The following is a 19,919-nucleotide window of genomic DNA, read 5'->3' on the forward strand; positions in this document are numbered from 1 at the left end:
GCTGGCCAAACGTTTTGAAAAGTTCACGAAGATTCGTCAAACGGCGCCAAAGTTATTCCAAATAGAATGTTGCGGATTTCCTATGGAAAATAGGTCCTAACTAGAACTACCTACTGGCGACCGCCAGTAGGTAATATAAATATATAAATATATATGTATATGTATGTATATATATATATATGGATTTCCACAGTCCTGTTCTGCTCGGGATCCCCCATCAAACAGGTACGGACCACAGCGTGTTTTGGTTGATTTTGTGCGGTTTATTGCATAGATATAAGCAGTATCATTGACAGCAAGTGCCCAGCATATATATATTCATGCTCCAAAACTCTCCTCCACACTCCAAATAGAGAGTAACAGCACTCGCTGGGCGGCTTACTAAGTTTATTAGCGTTACAGATGCGTTTCCTAAAAGTCCTTCCTCAGTGTTTCACTGAGGAAGGACTTTTCCGAAACACGTCTGTTACGCTAATAAACTTAGTAGGCTGCCCACGCGAGTGCTGTTAGTCTCTGTTTGGAGTGTGGAGGAGAGATTTGGAGCATGAATATAAGCTGGGCACCACCAGCATACAAGCACCCGCCTTTCGAGTGATCCGCAGCTTTGGTGCAAACTGAGCGAGGATATATAAAACCAACAAACTGTTAGTAAAATGTACATTAGTAAATTAACTATACAAAGATAAAATATATACAAACAAATCCCAAACTACACCGACAAAATAAAATAAAAACTAACCAACTTACAGAATTACTTACATAAATAATAATCACCAAATAAATATTTAACAAATTTAATCACAAGGGAGAGGGAGTTCTCCACATTGCCCAGTAAAGCAGGTATACATGTGCTACCAGTAAAGTTGTCACAGTGAGTTGCATTCAAACTTTGCCAGTTTTTACAATTTTTGAGCATAGTGTTATTTCTAGCACCTTCAGTGACCCAGTACACATACATTGCAAGCTTCCACACTGTCTCATTAAGAAGCTAAATGGAAAGCTGTGGTCAGGGAGACCTTTGAAGCTCCGTTAGACTAGCCTCTCAATGTGGTCCATTTGATTTTTACAGGATGCACATGTAGGAATTCACTCTTCGTCGTGACAGAACCAGCTGCCAGTGAGGCACAGTAGCTGAAATGTTACCACAGCTTGAGGACAATAGATGAGCTGCTGAACCAGCCACTGGAAGCTGGGGCACAATTTGGGGATGGGATGCCGGTCAGGGACGAGGGAGAGCTGGACATTTTCCTGGGTGGTAAAGGCTGAGTCAACAAGTGACTTGCCTAGCAACATATGTATGTTGTATCGTTGCTGCTTTTAGTATCAGACGTTTTCCCTTGTCTTTGTTTTGTTTTGTCCTTTGTGTGATGTTGTGAACTACCTGATTAGTATGATAACATTTGGGGAAAGAAGTAAGGTTGTGCTATGTATCCAGACATGCACTTGCATCTCTTAAAGTGGGGTTCTGCTTCCTGAAGGTTAACAGAAGTTCGTTTTCTGAAGGCTACTGGATGGGCTGGACAGCAGCTCTCATACCCTGATGTCCACTGTAATGAAATTAACCCTTCTTGAATTGAAAATGTTTTCGCAGCATGCACTTTTACTCAATTTGACACTTTGATTTCCTCTTGTTAGTTTATTTTGTCTACATCAAACTTATTTTATCCTTTACACTTTTGTACTGGACTGTTTGACCTGCTTCTCCTGTCTTTGGAGGTAGTATCCTAGTTACTCTGTGGCTCGTCATTGCCTTGCCTTTTGTTGAATCAGGTAAGACTTGAAACAACTGGGGAAATATGTATTGATGTGGGAAAGTGGTTTAGTTCAGAACTAATCATATGGTCTGGTATGTTTTGCAGTGTGCAGCCAGAATAGGTTTCTTAATCTCACCCTGTGATATAATGTCAAACTGCACACCATACATTGGTGGCTATGTATACCAGTCCAGATCTTCTGTTTTCCACTCTACTCCTCTCTCCCCCCATTTGTGTTTACACTTGGCAAACTAATTCTCTCTATATTCAGAAGGACTTTTGACTTTGCTGTGTAAAACTTCAATAGTGATAGAAGATCGTAAATTCACCAACAGAGAATTTCTGTTTGCAAAGGAGACTTTGAACCGTCATGCAAGAATGCACATGACTGAGGAGAATAAGCAGAGGGGAAGGAGGTGCATCACACTGGTGTGCACTATAGGCAGTTGTCTGTGAGTTCATTTGGAGCATTAATAATCAACTGAGAAAAAAAGTCTGAATAGAAAGCACCCATTTCAAAATATTAAATGGCTACAAAGGAAGTCCATCCTCAACATTACTCTAATAACAAATTTACACCTAAAAATTAAAAAATACTGATTAATGTTATTAATGAGCTCTTAGGCAAAACAGTCATTGCATTAAAAAATAACTCAGCTTTACTGTTAACAACTTGCTAAATTCTTTCATGCAAAAATCAGCGACATTAGGGATAATATTGCTGATGAATTCTACACCATCACTGTTAGTGTTGTTTCTACGATTTCTTACTAATTTTATTGGTCTTTGCCAGGTTTTATCTCCTCTCGCTATACAATATATTTCCGTAACAGGCCTCTTCGTTTTTCAGAACATCTCTTACTCTCATTTTCAAAATACCATAAAGACTATAGGACTTGGTGGGGTATCTGTTTTGGCGCTCTCTCCTAACCTTTGGATTGCTTTGCACTGGCCTTAAGAATCACCTCCATTTCAGAAAGTAACTTAAAGTCAATCAGTTGAGTAAGTCTAAAGTAAGTTGCAAATATATTACTACAATTGATTTATATATTGATTATACTTGTTGATCTGTGTTGAGGTCATAGAGTGTTAAATATGTAATACACGGGTATGTGTTAGAGGTTCCATCTGGAATGCAGGGGCATTGAAAGCCAGTTGGGCAGAGAGAACAGAAAGTGCAATCAAGTAAAGGTTGATGGAGGACTGTTCAGGTTAATAAAGGCCTGGCGGACACTACATTTGCCTGGCCATGGCCAATACAAAACCCTTTCTCCAGTCATATTTCCTCAGTCTTTTGCTCTATCACCCTTTGCTGCTAAGTGATACATTGTTTGTTCATGTGCTTTATGAAATAGACATTAAGGTCTGAATCTGATACCAGAAAATCATGTTTTTGTACATTAGCACTGAGATTGTGCAGAGTACTATTAATCAGGCTAAATTAATGCCCGTTTTCGTGTTCAGCATGCCATGTGAATAGGGACCAGACCTTGGCTAATGTGAAATATTTTACTGCCGGGCCATCAAAAGTTTCAAATACACCAGTAAAAATGTTTGTACTGTTCTGGGAAGAGCTGTATGTGGCAGTGTTTCAACATATAGTTTCTTTATTGGGAGATACCAACTTCTTGGACACATCAATCCACTATGCTGAAAGTGAGATTCGGAATCAGGGTCTTGTAGGTTAATCTTCCATTTGGATTTATTATCAAAAGTTATTGCTTAAATGTGCTTTTTTTTGGGGGGGGGGGTGTATGATTAGGAATTATCCCAAAGGAGTAATCCTCATTTTGAGCTGTGTTAGCACTGGACACCAGTTTATGTTCTCTGTGGAGGTTGTGGGAATGTTTATAGAAAACAATTGTGCATGCCTCTTTTGTTTGATACAACACTACCTTCAATAGATTGAACAGTCCTTGGTTATGGGTAAAAGGCAAAAAGTAAGCATTTCTCATCTACTCATTCAACTATTTAAAGTAGTATATTTATGTTAACTAAGCTCCTCTCAATTTGGGCAGTTCTTGAATTAAGAAAATCCTGACACAGAGTAACCTAAAGCAAGGCTGCATCATTGTGTCTCTGCTGTCTACACTATTCCTTGCTGCTTACCATGGAGTTTGAAGATGAAAGTGCTTTTACTCTCAAGGTTATGGGGAATGAATGAATATTCTGTTATACACAAATGATGTGGTGATTGTGGATGGATTAGCTATAGGTTTTCAAGGAATGGTAAATAAGCTGTAGGTCGCCTGTAATGAACATTTCTAGTCTTTTAATGTACCCAAAACAGGGTCATGGTAAAGGGTAAACACAGACTGGTATTTTGGTGGTTCCTAGAAGCTTAATAGCTGGCCGTGGTGTGTGAATATATATATTTAGGTGTGATATTTAAAAATAAATGCACATGGGCAGTTACTACTAAGCATGCACTGCAAGCAATGAATGGTCTACAAAGGTTCTGTCTCATCTATTAATTATATGCCTTAAAGCCATTTCTAAGGACATCATAAACATAAAATTCCTAAGATGCTTCCCTTTCCATATAAGATTAAAGTAGATAAGAATGAAATTAGGGATATCTCTGAAGCTTGCAAACTTCTTGGTGTATTAAGATACATTGAGAAAAAAAACCACATTGAGTCGGTCAAATCTTTTAATAGTAGTGGCCAAACGTAAAAAATGGATTCAAGATAACTGATAAGCATATACATCATTTATAGCAGGTTTAATTCCTGAGAATTTGTATACTGCCAAAGAGGGCCATTATGAATTTAAAGAAAATTGTAAATGTTTGACAAAACTTTATGAATGAATTTCTTCTTCTAATTTTATTTTGTCCCCGATTATATTTTGAGAGATCTACATTTCCTAGTCCAACATTTGATGTTAAAACCTATGGTGATATGTTGGAATTTATAACTGACTCAGAAAATTTTGATTTTGCACTTTTTTCATAAAAATTGCAAAATGTTTTACCAACTGTATGATATTAAGTATTTAAAGTGTGTGTTTTATGTATTATGTTGGTATTTATAATGACAGTTGGTAAAATGAATAATTTAACTGACTACTTCAGAAGATAACTGTGTTTCTATATTGAGAGAAAATCAGGACATTCCCCCTTGATAACATGAACTGTTAAGGGAGAGTTGTGTTTGTAAATGTAGCATCCATTTCTGTTCAGAATATGAATTGTATGGTGTGAACGATGCATGAAAGAAATAGATTATGCTGTCACTTTTAGCCAAAATCATTCAAAACGGGAAGATTGCACACTGTTTTTATTTTACAAAATCAATTTGGAATCTGTTTGCTGTAAAATGGAAAGCATGGCTTGAGCAAGCACAGCCTGGAACACAGACCTAACTGGACAGTACACTTGTCAATAGGAATAGAGTCATGAGTAAACTTCCATCTTCACTTTAGAAGGTGGATAAGAGAACCACGGTATTTCTCAATGTTGCACGTGAATTAATGTATTACAGGACAGAAGTAGCAGTTAAAACCAAAACTTCACTTTATCATACAAACTCATCAAAATATCTATCGTTCTAACGAAAAAAGTAGAGAATCATCAGAGTGCCTAAACTAGCAGTTTCCTGTCAGGAGGAATATAGAGGTGCAGAGTGAAAGGAAGAAAAGATTTGCAAATGACATCCTAGATGCTTAAAGTATGGATGAATCAATGTAAAGGATGTAAAGATAAGACAATAATGGAAAAGGTTTTAAAACAATCTATACTATCACATTACATATATGTCAGTTCAGTTCAGTTTAAATCTTTATTCGACTATCAAAAAAAGGTAGCCATAAAAAGTACAATCATATTGAATTTAAAAAATATGTTAAAAATGCGGATACAATCATCGCTATTAAAAATCATTTAATTTCTTATATTATATCAAGAGACATTCTCACATTAATGGCTTCAAAATAGGCAAAGCATTATTATTACGTATATATGTCATTCCCTATAACAGTGAAAATCCTGCATGTTTTAGCTTCACATGGAGCCCATTATTAATTTTATCTAATTATTTTAATATTTAATTACTGGTAATGTTGGCTGTATTAAATTATCTACTATTGTAGGTTTTCCAATGTTAGCGATCTTTTATACATATTAGGTAGCTTAGGTATGTTTCCTAAAATTCCTACAATGTAAAGTATTGACAACTACCTCTTACCTCTTGGAAAGTCAGTTGTCTGAATAACCACGTAAAGAGGGGGAAGTGTTAATCTATGCATGTAAATTGCCTTACTCCGGAGACTTACAGATAGATTTAGTAGCAGACAAGGTAAATAGATGAAGGATTGGTACACAACTTGATTGATTTACTGCTTTTTTCTATTTATTGGGTGCAACGTGCAGCACTATGTGATTTCCTTGTGCATAACATACTGAATTGCCCGTTAATAAGCAAGAGTCAAAGAGAGGCTAAAATTATGCAAACGGTACATAAACAAGAACATTTTTATTGCCCTTCTCCTAAAGAGCATGCAACTAGACATTTACTTTAAAAAAAAGGACAGGTAACTCCATATTTTGGAAGCATGATTATGAAAAGTGTGGCTGTCCTGTGCAGGTCTTCTTTATGCTGAGGATCTGCAACGGAACAGTCTATTTCTAGTGATGCTACATTCATGTCCTTTACGCGAGTTGCTGAGATCCATGAGGTGTTGGTTTCCACTCTGGCTGATATTTTTCCTCCCCCATTAGACCTAAGGGGATGTAAAAAGGCCAAACATCCCTGGTTTAAGGACAGTTGTTCGATGGCCAAGTTGGCATTGATAGAGGCAATTAAAACCAGAGACAGACCCCTAATCAGAGAAAAGAGGGCACTGTATAGAGCTAGCATCACTGAAGCAAAACAACTATAGGAGTTGGACAAGTGGAATACCATGAAACAGGCCCTATCCACCCATGATATGAAGGCTTTCTGGTATATAGTAAATACAGGTAGCATTGAAGGGAAGCAGGCCATCGAACCAAACATCGCAGCTGATATTGGGAAACAACATTTTGAGTCCCTGTATCTTCGGTTGGAGTATGAGAGAACTAGTACATCTAAAGATCTTTCTCCACCGCAGGATATCTGCTCTGAGGCCCCTCAGATAACACTTACAGAAGTAACTAATGCCATAAGTAAAATTGCCCCTTCAAAGCTCCAGGACTCAACAAGATCCCAGGGGACCTCTTTCGTACCGAGCCTGCTATTTGGGGCCCCTATTTGTGGACCTTGTTTAATGCCATACTGCAGGGAATGGCAATTCCAGCAATGTGGCTGGCACGGAAATCCTGCCGGTTCACAAGAAGTAGCAAAATGACAATGTCTCAACTGGTAAATCATGTAAGGGGACCGTTAAGCATGAGAATTAATCATATAGCACAGGAAAGGGACAAGGGAGACCAAGAGGAGGGTGAAAGGTTGTTATTTGTAGATAGAAGCCCAAAATACAACTAAATTACAGTAACCATAACAACCATATGTGCACTGGGGGTGTCGTGGTGAGTGAACGGCGCAGTGACACAAGTGTTTAGGCAACAACGTGGAACGGCGAAGGGCAATTAAACAATGGGGGTCAAACAAAAGTATTTACAAGGTATTTACAATCACAAACATAATTTCATTATTTGTGAATGACCCTTTTCAATGCCGCAATTGGCGTTGTGGAGTTGACGGCGATTCGACCTCTTTAGCTTGAGGTCATCATCAGGACTATGGTTACACGATTCATAAGGTACTTCTATAAGAACAGGAGGAAAAGGAAAGTAATTGGTCGTGGGACCCAAAGAAGCAAATTGAGGCAGAGAAGACCATGGAAGGGTGGGTAGAAGGTTACCTGGTGACAAGGGACAGAGGAAAGTCCAAGATAAGTAAATCACGGGGGTGCTGTAACGTCAGAGTAACAGTAGTAGGGTAACTGTGGTGTGTATCTGGGCAGGGAAGGAAGAGAACAGGACAAATTACATATTTAAACTGAGGCCGTGGAGAAAAACCAAACAATGGGAGAACCGCGTCATGATCTTACCAGTTAGTGATGGTAGTGAAGAGCTAGAGCGTGCGTCGTACTAGGCAGCGCTCTGAAAAGAGAATGAACGGACAACGTTATCCACCGGTGGGGCTGGGGTTTGGTGTTTCAGTGGGGTGCAGGGGGTAAAGCAGTCACCATGCGATTGGTCGAACTGCGGCGAACGGGACAACGAAGAGTTTGGAGCTTACCCGAAGCATTGGTTAAGGGATCAATGGAGTAGAGTCCGGCTGGGGAAAAATCGGCAGCAGTCCAGGACGCAGAACCGGGATCAGTCCGGAATGTAAATGTAAATGTAAATGTATGTGTCTTGTAAAGCGCACTGCTGCCCTGAGGCGTCGTGGCGCTGTAGACTGCTGGGGAACCCGTCCTGGCTATCCCTGTGAGATGGTCCCTCCTGGGTATCTCCAAGGTGAAACCAGGCATCCCCGGCGAATGTGGGGGGCCGTTGTGGAGATGAGGCAAGCTAATGCCCAGAGTTGCCGAGTGTGTTCCTGGTTAGAGTAGGTACCGAGGCGAGAATTATCGAGTCCGTTTTGACCCTGGTCCACAACCCTGCCGCGTCAGGAATTGAACCCTGGTCCCTGGCCGATTCTCTGCTTGTGGATCTGCCGCCTCTAACCAGTGAGCCACACCTCTCCAGAGGTGGGTCATTGGACGAATGAAGCGTCTCGGGCGTTCTGCACGGCATAACCAGATAAAGTGGTTGCCGGCAGTATCACGTGACAGTGTATGGGCGGGTCCAGTACGTGCAATAGAAAGGGACTAGAGCGTGAAGTGGCGATGCTAGTGCCCCAGGGGTACATGTGAAGTAAGAGCGGCTCTTAGAAAGATGGCCGAAGGCAGGCACCGAGATCGGTAGAGAGAAATATACACTTGTAAAAGTATAGGACATTGAAAGTCTGAAATTACAATGAATCAAGCTGTAAATTGACATTCATGAAAAAAACATGAGAAAGGCATGAAAAACGTGAATAATGTAAATTGCAATGAATCAACCTGTAAAATTGGACATTCACGGGCAAAATGAAAAAAAGAAAAAAACATAAAGGATCGTTTCAAGCATTGTATACATCACTTGCAAAGTAAGGGAATATAACATGAACTAAGGGTTTGAAGTCAGGTTATGTTAAAGGTTAACAGTGATTAGGGACAATAAGCATAAAGCTGTACAATAGGTGTAAGGCGGTTGCTAAAAAACTGATAAAGCAAATACTGGGGTATACAGGTGGAGAGCCGCAGTGGCCAAGGAAGCTGACAATTGAGGTCAAGGAAAGTTATCTTGCCAAGAATCGTAGACGGTTTACATTGGTCATATGATCAGCAATAGATGAAAGGATGGTCATGTATTGAAACAAGGGGACAATATACCTACGGGCATAAAACAGTGGTTGGTAGGTCCTATGTGTTGGTAATATCTGTGTTCCACTCATCAAGCGAATTCAGACCATGTGACACAGAATTACAGGGTGTGATCCATCTACATTCACATTTGTTTAGTAGAAGTTGAAGGTTTCCGCCACGGATGGGTAGTAGTGGATGGTCTATGACCTGCCATGTCATGTCCATCTCAGAGTGGTTGTGTTCTTTATAATGTGCTACCAGTGGTGCGGTAGTGACGTTGCATCTAATACGGCTCTTGTGTTGTGAAATGCATTGTTTAACCATCTGTGTGGTCTGACCTATGTAAAGTAAATTACAAGGGCAACGGATCGCATAAATAACATTGTTGGTATGGCAATTGGAGAATTGTTTGAGTAGGCACTTGTGCATAATTTACATATGAGATTTACTCCTACACTTTGAATAACTCTACTACTTTGGCTATTCACAAAACCTGAGCGCAAAGTTACTCAGAAGTTTACATTTACATGTCTCCTCCCCATGAAAAGGTGCTAAGTAATAAGTCCAGCACCACACATGGTCATCCACCGATACTGCAACACCCTCCCATTGAAAATATTGGAAGTTGATAAAGCCACATAGGAAACCACAATCCTTCGTGTCTGCCACCTTGATGCAGGCAATCGGACTGTTGGGGTCAGCTTGTGGAAAGGCAACTCTTAATACAGACAGCAGTGCAGTTCTCCTGTACTGACCTATGGTGGCTGCCTTTCCCCGACCAAAGACCTGGCAGTCGGGGCTGTCTGCTGACGATCTCTGTGGTTCAGCTGCGGTCTTTGCAAAGGCAATCCGAGCAACTGATAATACGGGGGTCAGACTGGCGAGCTCTCCACGCTTGCACTGCCACCGTCGGTACAGCCGGCCATGGACCACCAAACTCTTAATAAGGCCCTAAGTGTATTAGCGATTCAGGTGTGTGCTAGGACTGTGTGGCAGATTGTGCGCATTATCAATATGAGAATTCCTTTGACCATGTCATAAACATATGTCTGCAAACATTTGTACATATAACGTGTCTGAGAGTGTGAAGATGTGAGCGACAGAAGAGTGCCCAAAGTTCAAATGAATCTAGATTCAAACAGGAGGGGGTTGGGCATATAAATGCGCGACAGCCATCAGTGCACCAAGGTGACAACGGCAATGCTGTAAACAGGTTAGAGGAGTCTTTGTGTCCTTAAATTAATGGGCACCAGGTGTGTGGGGCTAGGTACACAGATATAGGGTCCTGGGATGTAAACAGATGAGAGGTTATATGCAAACAGGTGAAGGGGCTAGGTGCAAATGGGTCAGAGAGAAACTGGTATACATACGTTAAAGGGGCTATATGCACACAGGTAAAAAGGGCTAAAAATCTGTATATTAAAGGAGATAACGTGTACAGAGGTGAAAGGAAACTATATGTGAATAGGCGTGAGAGCAGTTATATGGACTCAAGGTGGTCTTGGAAATCTCAATTTGTTCACTTTAAGTCTGAGTAGATGGGGTGGTTCTATGCAAACAGGCGTGAGTGGTAGGCGCCTACAGGTGGAGTGATTTAGGCGCATAAAGGTTAGGGATTTCTTGGTGAACACAAAAAGATGTGCTTTGTGGATACAGGTAATATGAATATATAGCTTAGTGGATATAAGGGAGAGTAAGTTTAAAAGGCATCCACACAAGAGGGAAGAAGTTAATGCACACAGGTGAGACACAACTTAGAGAAAAAAACACGCAGTAGGTCTATGTGTACACTAGTGAGAAGAGTCTACAGGCACACATGGTGCACACAAGCAAGATGTGACAAGGTGTTACAGGTTTAACATTAAAGAAATTTATTCTGTTGCGTATCACCTATTGATAGTTCCAAGAGGCAGTTCAGTTTGAGGAATACACCACTCCTATGGCTAACATAATTAGTTTATGTCAGGGGTATCGAAAGCAAATCCTGGAAGAATAGATTTATTGAGGATTTTCAATCTTATCCACATATAATACATTTACATGTAATTAATCTAAATGAAACTTTTATAGTGTCAGTGGTTATCCTAAAAATCTGGACCTATGTCAGATTCTTCTGGGGTTACCAATTCAATCATTGGCATTCAGTGCAAAATCTATTCACTTTGTCATTGTTTTACATGTTGCACAGTAGTTGAGCAATATGGCTGAAAGTAAAAATGACTGCACCGTGATACGACCAGCATTTATCTTCTGTGTAAGCAATGTAGCACAGCAGCTCAACTGCTGTGCAACATGGAAGAAAACATTGACTGACTGCACCTGGAGGCCACCCTCCCGAAAACATGTAAACAAAGAGAGAGGGTGTGGCGTAATGGTCACACCTGCGTTTTTGGAGTTGTTCAAGTTCGCACTATTTAAACAAGCTATGATGGAGCGCCGTGCAGACAAAACATAAAAAACAACAATACAATATAACAAAAATCTCATGAAAACATTATTGTTTAAAGGCTGAGAGATGGGTATGTAGGACTTAGGAAGTTTGGCTGGTTTCTTATCATGTGGCAGTGTCTTCTGGCCAGTAACCTTTGGGGTTTGAAGGTGGGCATACATTCTCTCATGATGTCCTGTAACATTTAATTGCAACAAGCTGGGAACAGAACAATTGGCAGTGCCAGATTGGTGATTTAACCTCTGCAGTGATATGCTGGTAATGAAACTCTCCGTTCCAGGCTGGGGATTCGACTTTTCCAGATGTCATGGAGGCCAATGTCAGGGTGGTCTCACAACCTTTGGTAGTGCAACCGAATCCAAGCTTATATATAAAGATCTTGTACACATACAGCTTTTTGGTGCAGTCAAGCGATATGAGTCTGAAGTAGGTTGGCAATGACGTTTTTGGTAGTTTCAGAATGAGGCAATGCAACCCAAGATGGTGCCTGGCTGTGAACATAACCTTCTGATAGTGCCATGGATGGCCCCTGACGCTATCGCGGTAGAGAAGCAACCTTTGTTGATGTGAGCTGCAGGAACAACCAAAAGATACCTAATGGCTCTTCTCCATGGGATAGTGAAATGTCATCCTCAAGGGATGCCTCTGGTGTGCACAATTGCTGAAACCTGTGAACCCTTGCAGTCTATCAAATAGCCTATGCTGCCATTATAGAATACTGGCACACTCAAGGTGTGTTTGGGTTATAACATAACCAGGTGAGCAGGGTCAAGCGACAACAATATGACCTTTGCAAGACCTGATGGGATGTCATATGATTGCAGAGCAAAGTGTGCAGAGAAACGTGCACAGCCGCAAAGTATAGGACTCGCCAGCTGTGATGCTGGGTGTGACCAGCTGCAAGAGAAAGTCCCTTGGCTGATGTGCTGGAAGGGGCCTCATGACGGAGATATTTTGGAGTGCCACTATAAAATACTGGCACACTGGATGAAGGTGCGTGTGGGATATAAACTAATCAGGTGAGCAGGGTCAAGCAACAAAAATAAGATCTTGGCTGACCTGTTGGGAGGTCCTATGATTGCAGAACAAAGTGTGCAGGGAATTATGCTCAGCCGCTGTGATGCTGGGCATGACCAGCTGCAAAAGAAAGCACCTTGGCTGCAACATTAGAAGGGGGCTCATGAAGGTCGATATTTTGAAGTACCGCAAAGCAACTTGACAGAGGCAGAAGCCAGGCAGATCTCAAGAGCACCGCCATGTTTGTTTCTCCATGCTGGGCAGACAAGGCAAAACTCAGCATGGAAAGGCACGTAACCAGTTAGCGGATGCAACCACCTCGCATTTATGGGGAACGACTTTGGTACTTGCAAACCAAAACATATATACTGATGACCCTAAGTAGGAGGGACGGGCAAGGAATGAACTGGGAAGGGGCATGCAGCGGTGGGAGTGAGGTGGTCGGAGGGACAGGCAGGCATTGAATAGGGAAGGAGCATGCCGCAACAGGAGTGAGGTGGTGGTTGGGACGGGCAAGTCACGAACAGAAATGCGGACACTAGAGATGGCCTGCAAAACAATGCGCTCTTATGAGTGCTAAAAATAAAGTACCTTTCCAAGTGCGTGGCTAGTGGAAGGACACGAGTCCAGTACATCTACAGAGTCGAGTCTCGCTAAATTATTGTTCCATGTTTTGCATCATGTTATATGCATTAGGATATTTTAAATGCAGACTTACTTTGGAGCATCTGGGCCGAATCGGTCTGGATTGAAAACGAGTGGGTCCTTATAGAACTTTTCCATCCTGCCCGCAACATACATGCTGAACTGTAAACAAAAGTGTGTTCATTTTAGCGATAGAAAATAAAGGTGCATTCCAGATAATTCTTGTGGTTTATTGTAGATAATAAACTCGAAGTTGTTTTCCTGCAAACATTCCTACACCAAATATACAATGTGCCTTGTTAAAAAGTAGGACTGCTGGGGAAGAGAGAATACTTTACAGTAACAAGGCATTCATTTTAAATATCACATTGTTTATATGGATAAATGACACATGCAAAGTGTTTCAAGTATAGGCCCATCTGCAGAGAACTATTCATCTATTGTCTATCTGTCACCCATTTTCAAAGTATTTTTGACTGCCTCCATGGTCACAAGATTACATGAAAATGTGATAGGATTTAGAAATGGCATCATCACATTTGACAACCAGCTGGAGTCACCTTCACATGCTTTGCACAACTTCAATAAACAATTCACTAGTTTTCAGTGCTGTATCTGAAAACAACATTAAGCCAGGCAACCAGCGGCTAAAGAAGCCAACTATGGTTTGCCACTAATATGACTTTCAGAGTTCCAATTTTAGTGAGATTAACTCTAGAACAACAATTCTTAACATAACTTTGATATCAGTAGTGTATGCACAAAATGTTCTTGCTTTACCCTTCACCTCCCTTTTTAGATCCGGTGCAAGCCCTGACCTTTTGATTTAACTAAAATGACCAGGGGCGGCACCTCCGCTAAGGCGGAGGAGTGTCGCCCCACTGCTCTCAGAGCATAGCGGCAAAAATAAAATGATAGTAACGTTGTTATGATCATTTTATTTTTTGTAGGTGCAGGGCTGGTACAGGGGGAGGAGTGGTTTGCACACGCCCGAAGTGCACATGACTGTTTGTCTGTCCCTCTTGGGTCGGCCAAACAGTCATGTGCACTTTGCATGTTCTCTACCAGGCTGCATTTCACAGCCTGGTGAGGAACATGCAAAGCCTCCCTGTCCCCGTCTGAGCGCCGAACCACGGCGCTCAGACTAATCCCAACGCTGCATTGCAACATTGTGATTGGCTCAGGGGAGCTCGGGAGCTGGGCTGGTGAAAAGGTAAGTGGTATTTTTCTATTTTTATTTTTCATTCTGTGCCCCTCCAACCCTCTACTGCCATTCCCTGCCAGCCGCTACTGAAAATGATAGGTGTAATACATTTACTTATAGGGAATTCCACCAGCCCACTTCATCTACTGGTCGGTTATTGTACCGTTCACATTTTTGTCCCGCCTACTACAGCATGGGTCAATGGGTCAGCCCACTTCAGCTATTGGCTAACTTTACAGTGAGCAGGTCCGGACTGGCCATAGCGGGCACCGGGCATTTTCCTGGTGGGCCGCCAGGGTTGGGGGCCGGTTTTGGGCACCTGGGGGCCGATTTTGTTACAAGGCCCTTTTTGCAGCATAGTTGCAATATCGGCCACTGTAATGAAATCGGCCAAAACTGGCACTGGCAAACTGCTCCGCCGCTATCCCAACCCTCCGGGGGGCCAGCCGAGCACTTTGCCAGGGTCGGTTTTGGGTGCCAGTCCGGCCCTGACAGTAAGTGAAAGCATTCTGCCCTTTCACAAGGAACATCCACACACAATGAAGTTCCCTTCACTGCCAGAGTCTACTATAGCAATGCCTTCGATTGGCAAGGGCCTGGCAGCTTCTACAACAATAAAGCTTTACAAAAAGCTTGACAAAAAACATTGACAAAGCCAAAAGGTAGTCAGCAAAAGGCAGACCTGTTGACTTTGCCAAAGATTGTTCTTTTTATATTATGCTTAATGTGATTTGTATACCTTGGATCAGCTTATTTCAATGGACTTTGAAAACAGAGAAAAAACAATAGTTAAAGTGCTGTTATGGATAGGAGTAGGAACTGGAAAACCACTGAAAGTTGCAAATGATTAGGACCACAACCTGTAAGTCACAAAACAGCCATGCAAACTATAACCCACACACCATATGTAATGCTCATGAGCTCACCCTTATTGAAACAGAAGCAATCACAAATGTTGCAAATCATCTTTAGATGAGACTGCATACAACTTTACCCGTAACACTTTCACTGAGAGTCCTGCGAATGTTCAGTTATTTATTAGTATAATTATGTTTTCTTGTCTAATTATGTTTTGCTCTTTTGTGTTGTTAAGTATTAGTATACGTATTGTGAGGTCGTAACTATTGTATTTAAAAAACTTTAAGAACAATAGCTCTACATGTAACAAATATTGAAACTATTAGAAACAAGAATGAGGGATTTGAAGAACAACTTGGGCAAACTACATATTTTAGAAGCTAGGGACAATGGAATCAATCAATGAAACCATGCTCACTGAACTGCTTGGGAAAGAGAGCTTCTCCTAATTCTTCAAAGTAGAAAAAGACCATATATCCTTGCCCCTATGGCCACTAATAATATCCCCCCCCTGACTAATTATTGTATGCGTGTTAATAAGATGGAGACATGGGGGCCGATTAAGATGTCGATTGGACGAGCACCCGACCGGCATCATTGTGATAAACGGACTGGCTGACGGGTCGTCGGTGGTCCTGACCCCAAATTAGTATCCAGTCACCGTGGAGGTAGTCAGAAACCTGCCTCTTTGCTATGGGGCTTGTGCTGTGGCCCAGAAAAGGTCTGCAGCACAAGCCCCAATGCCAAAAGGCATGTTTTTGAAAATACCTGCATCCTGTGGCAAGCACATGGCGTGCCTGCCAAATGATGCAGGGATGTTTAAGGACCCATAGCAGAGGGCCACTGCTAAGGGCACCAATAAATCATTTCTGCTAGCATTTTCATGTAAGAAGAACCGCCGTGAAATGGCTTGGGGAAAGGTGTAATGTAATCGCCGCGGCGGTGCCTTCATTGTGGGGAATGTGATCTGACTGACCGCATGCCGACGGGCTCCTTGAGCCTGTCGGAAGCTGTATTCCAGTCCCTGGGGCAATGCGGTCCGACCGATCGAATCGTAATGCAGCAGTTTGACCGCGTACATCGATGACGGTGGGACTGACACCAATGGAATGTCGGTGTCGGGCCCACCGACATCATAATCGGCACCTTGGTCTTGAGACTGGCACAAGAGAGATTAAACAAACAGTACTTGGGCACTCTGGCATTGTTTTTCACAGACTTTACAACAGTGGTAATGGAAGCCCATTGTGGTTTCGCTAACATAAAGTAAAAGATACAACTAATGGGACGTCCTATACTATGCTATACCCCCGCATTCTAGAATGACATTTAACAGCAAAGTTCAGCAGGTCACGACCCATAAGTATGAAATACATTCCTAAAAAAACGGCTAAAGGGTCGTAACTGCCATAATGAAATGCTGAAGAAATGACAGAAGAAAGGGCTTTAGTGGATGAGCAACCGTACAGCGAATCCTGAGCAGTAATTGGGATGCCAAGAACTATCAGAGGAGGACATGATCCCAGACTGCTGAGAATCAAGTTGGCAATTTAATTAAGAAATTGAAGAGTTATTATGGGGAATGGGACTATCTGAGTCTCTCATAGACTTAGGGCCCAATTACAAGTTTGGTAGTCTTCAAGCAGGCCCCCATGGCAGTGCCTCACCTGAAGACCTCCCAACTCATTCGCACACTGCCTGCCAGATTATAAGTAGTTTATTTGTGGTCTGGCGGGCAGGTGGAGCTTTGGTGGACCCATGGCGGTGCCTTTCTAAGGCTCATATGTGAGCCTTATAGAGGCAGTGCTGTGGGACCACCAAAGCGCGTTCTTGCCTGGCATGGTCTGTGAAGCCCATGCTGTGCAGGAACAGGGGGTGCATACAAACAGGGGCAGCACACCATGTGCCCCCCTGCATGTACCCCCAGGCCCATAGCCAAAGGTCTCCCTTAATTTCCTCACGCCACCCTTTTCATGGCGGGCTCACCACCATGAAAAGGGTTGCAGTGAGGAAACCCGTAATATGCTTAGCGGTGCTGCAGCAGTACTGCCAGCATATTGTGGCCTCACACCACTGCAACACTGAAGGGGGATAATGAATCTCCAGCGGTTGCAGAGGTCCATTGGTGGTCTGACCATGATGGGGGAGCCGGACAGCTAGCATGCATTGGCTACAACGCCACCATGGTTTGAACCACCGAACTCTTAATTAGGCCCATAGTTTAAGGCTAATAATAAAACCAGCACATGACAAAATTCTAAAATGAATAACCTTGTGGGTTTATCATTAAAGAAAGCAGAAGCACTTACTTAATAAATCAAATGAATCAGTAAGTGGACTGACATAAGGGCTGTCTGAAAATAAAACCCCTAAAGATCACTTCTCACTAATCTGTGCCTAAAAATAAAATGAACAAAAAGTTGGCTGTTCATCAAAAAGCATGTCTCTTATAATGTTTCATGAACTGAAGTAACACACATTAATAGCATGGCATTATGTACAAGGTTTGTATTAAAATTCATTCATGACAACCAATACATCTATAAATTGGTACAATACCACTAGAAATTTCCACTTACTAAAGCATCTTGTTAGTTAAAGCTGTACATATTTAATTAGGAACACGAAATCATACATTATCAAACACAGGAATACAATAGCTTGTTCAAATAAATCCATAGCACTGGTTAGTGTCCTTGAACTTGTCACTGAAACACATTCTTCCATTTTCCCTCTGGAGGACAGAACAAATTATCATATATTTGTTTAGCACAAAGACCATGCTGAAGCCATATTTTTGTTGACTTTTCTCAAAGAGAGAACGATCCATGCATTTGGAAAGCCCATACACATAAATAAGAAACTACACTTTTCAACAGCATTTCGTGAATGATTGTGAATGTGTCCTAGTTATGCTGAAACATGAATTAAAATCAAACTAAAACTCTCCTGCAACCACAGTATAGCTAACAAATGCATAGAAGGTCTCAGATGGGCTGCTGACTGAGAGTTGGCTTTAGGAACTACCAAAAACTGCAAGCCAACGGAATAGCCGTCATGAAAATGGTGATACTCCTGAAACTGCTTCACTTATTTATAAATATCCCCGTTATCTTACCACACTTTTTGGCAGCTTCACTTTGCTGATGATAAGTCACACACAGGTCGGAAAACAGCCAAGAATTAGATGGGAGACACTAACATGCCCATGTGAGGCAAAGAGGCTCACGGATCCAGTGTTAGAAAAATATTTTTAAGTTGCTCAGTTGCACTATGATTCTGCTATAAGGAACCAAAGCGACTGAAACACTTGAGGTGAATAACACGAACATCTATTCTAAAACATTGTGTGACATGAATATTGTGTCAAAAACATTTCAACTGCAAAAATATTGAGTAATAGAATATCAAAGGTAAGAATATATTTTTTATATATATAATAAATATCTTAATATATATTAGTTAGCATAATAATTTTAGGTGTTAGTATTATCAGCATAATTATTTCATTACAAAGATTTGTAATTTTAAATGTGTAATGACATTTTACTTAAATCTAATTAGTAATTTATAATTTTGTAGGGTTTTTTTGGGTTTGTACGGAAATAGGGTGGGAAGTTAATTCAATTAAATGAATTACAAATTATTGTTTTCTAATGTTATTAAAAGTATAGATTTTTGGGAACAAATGTAATAATTTTAAATACTTATTTGGTAATCATGTACATTTGTTATTGATTATTTATTATGTAAAGTATTTGTTTCATTTGTTATATGTATTACTTCATTGCTACATGTATTTAATAATATACTTTGTAAAATGTATTTTATATTCATTAATTTTTTTAATTTTGTGTGTTTTATTTAAGTAATATATTATTTTTACTATTGTTTTATTTATACATTTGTTATTGTTTGAGGTTTCTTTTGGGTAATAAAGAGGGAAGTGAATTTAATTTAGTTTATTTATTTAATTTATTTGATAATTTAATTTGTATTATTATTTTTTATGTATTTATTATTTATATAGTATATATATATATTTATTTCTTATTTTTTTTAATTGTGAATATGTGTTAATAATTTTATATTGTTAGGTATTTAGATGTTCTCTTTTTAAAAAAATGATGAGACATTGGAATTATATATTTTACCCTTCTAAAGTACAACATATTATCTTTTATTGCTTACATTTGAATGGGAGCAGTAAATCTAGCCCCTCTGAAGACCAAATCTTTCGATACTGTTTGCTTAGACTGGAGTGGGAATAGTAAATTTAGCACCAAACCCAAAGTCCAACATCTTTCCTACTGTTGCCTAGATTGGTTTGAAATAATAAATCTACCCCCTATGAATTCCAACACTTTCCTTGCGATTGCTCAGGTTAGAGTGGGAATAGTAAATGTAACCCGTCTGTGGTCCAACACCTTCACTAATGTAGCTTAGATTGCAGTGGGAATAGTAAATGTAACCCTTTCAAAGTCCAACACCTTCCCTACTGTTGCTTAGATTGGTGTGGGAATAATTAATGTAACCTCTTCGAAGTCCATAATTTTCTCTACTGTTGCATTTTCCTTACAGTTACGGAGTGGGAATAGTAAATGTGACCCTTTCA

General features: G+C 40.8%; 1 protein-coding gene across 1 annotated transcript in view; it reads right to left on the reverse strand.

Moving 5' to 3' along the window:
* Positions 1-19,919, reverse strand: part of LOC146799019 (cholesterol 24-hydroxylase-like) — a 263,806-nt gene that overhangs the window by 52,885 nt on the left and 191,002 nt on the right. Inside the window, exon 13 of the mRNA XM_085626414.1 lies at positions 13,316-13,404. Coding sequence (XP_085482540.1) covers positions 13,316-13,404 — 89 coding nt within the window. The remainder of the gene's footprint in view (positions 1-13,315; positions 13,405-19,919) is intronic.

The sequence above is a fragment of the Triturus cristatus genome, chromosome 9, assembly GCF_964204655.1.
Source record: "Triturus cristatus chromosome 9, aTriCri1.1, whole genome shotgun sequence".
Classification (NCBI taxonomy): Eukaryota; Metazoa; Chordata; class Amphibia; order Caudata; family Salamandridae; genus Triturus; species Triturus cristatus.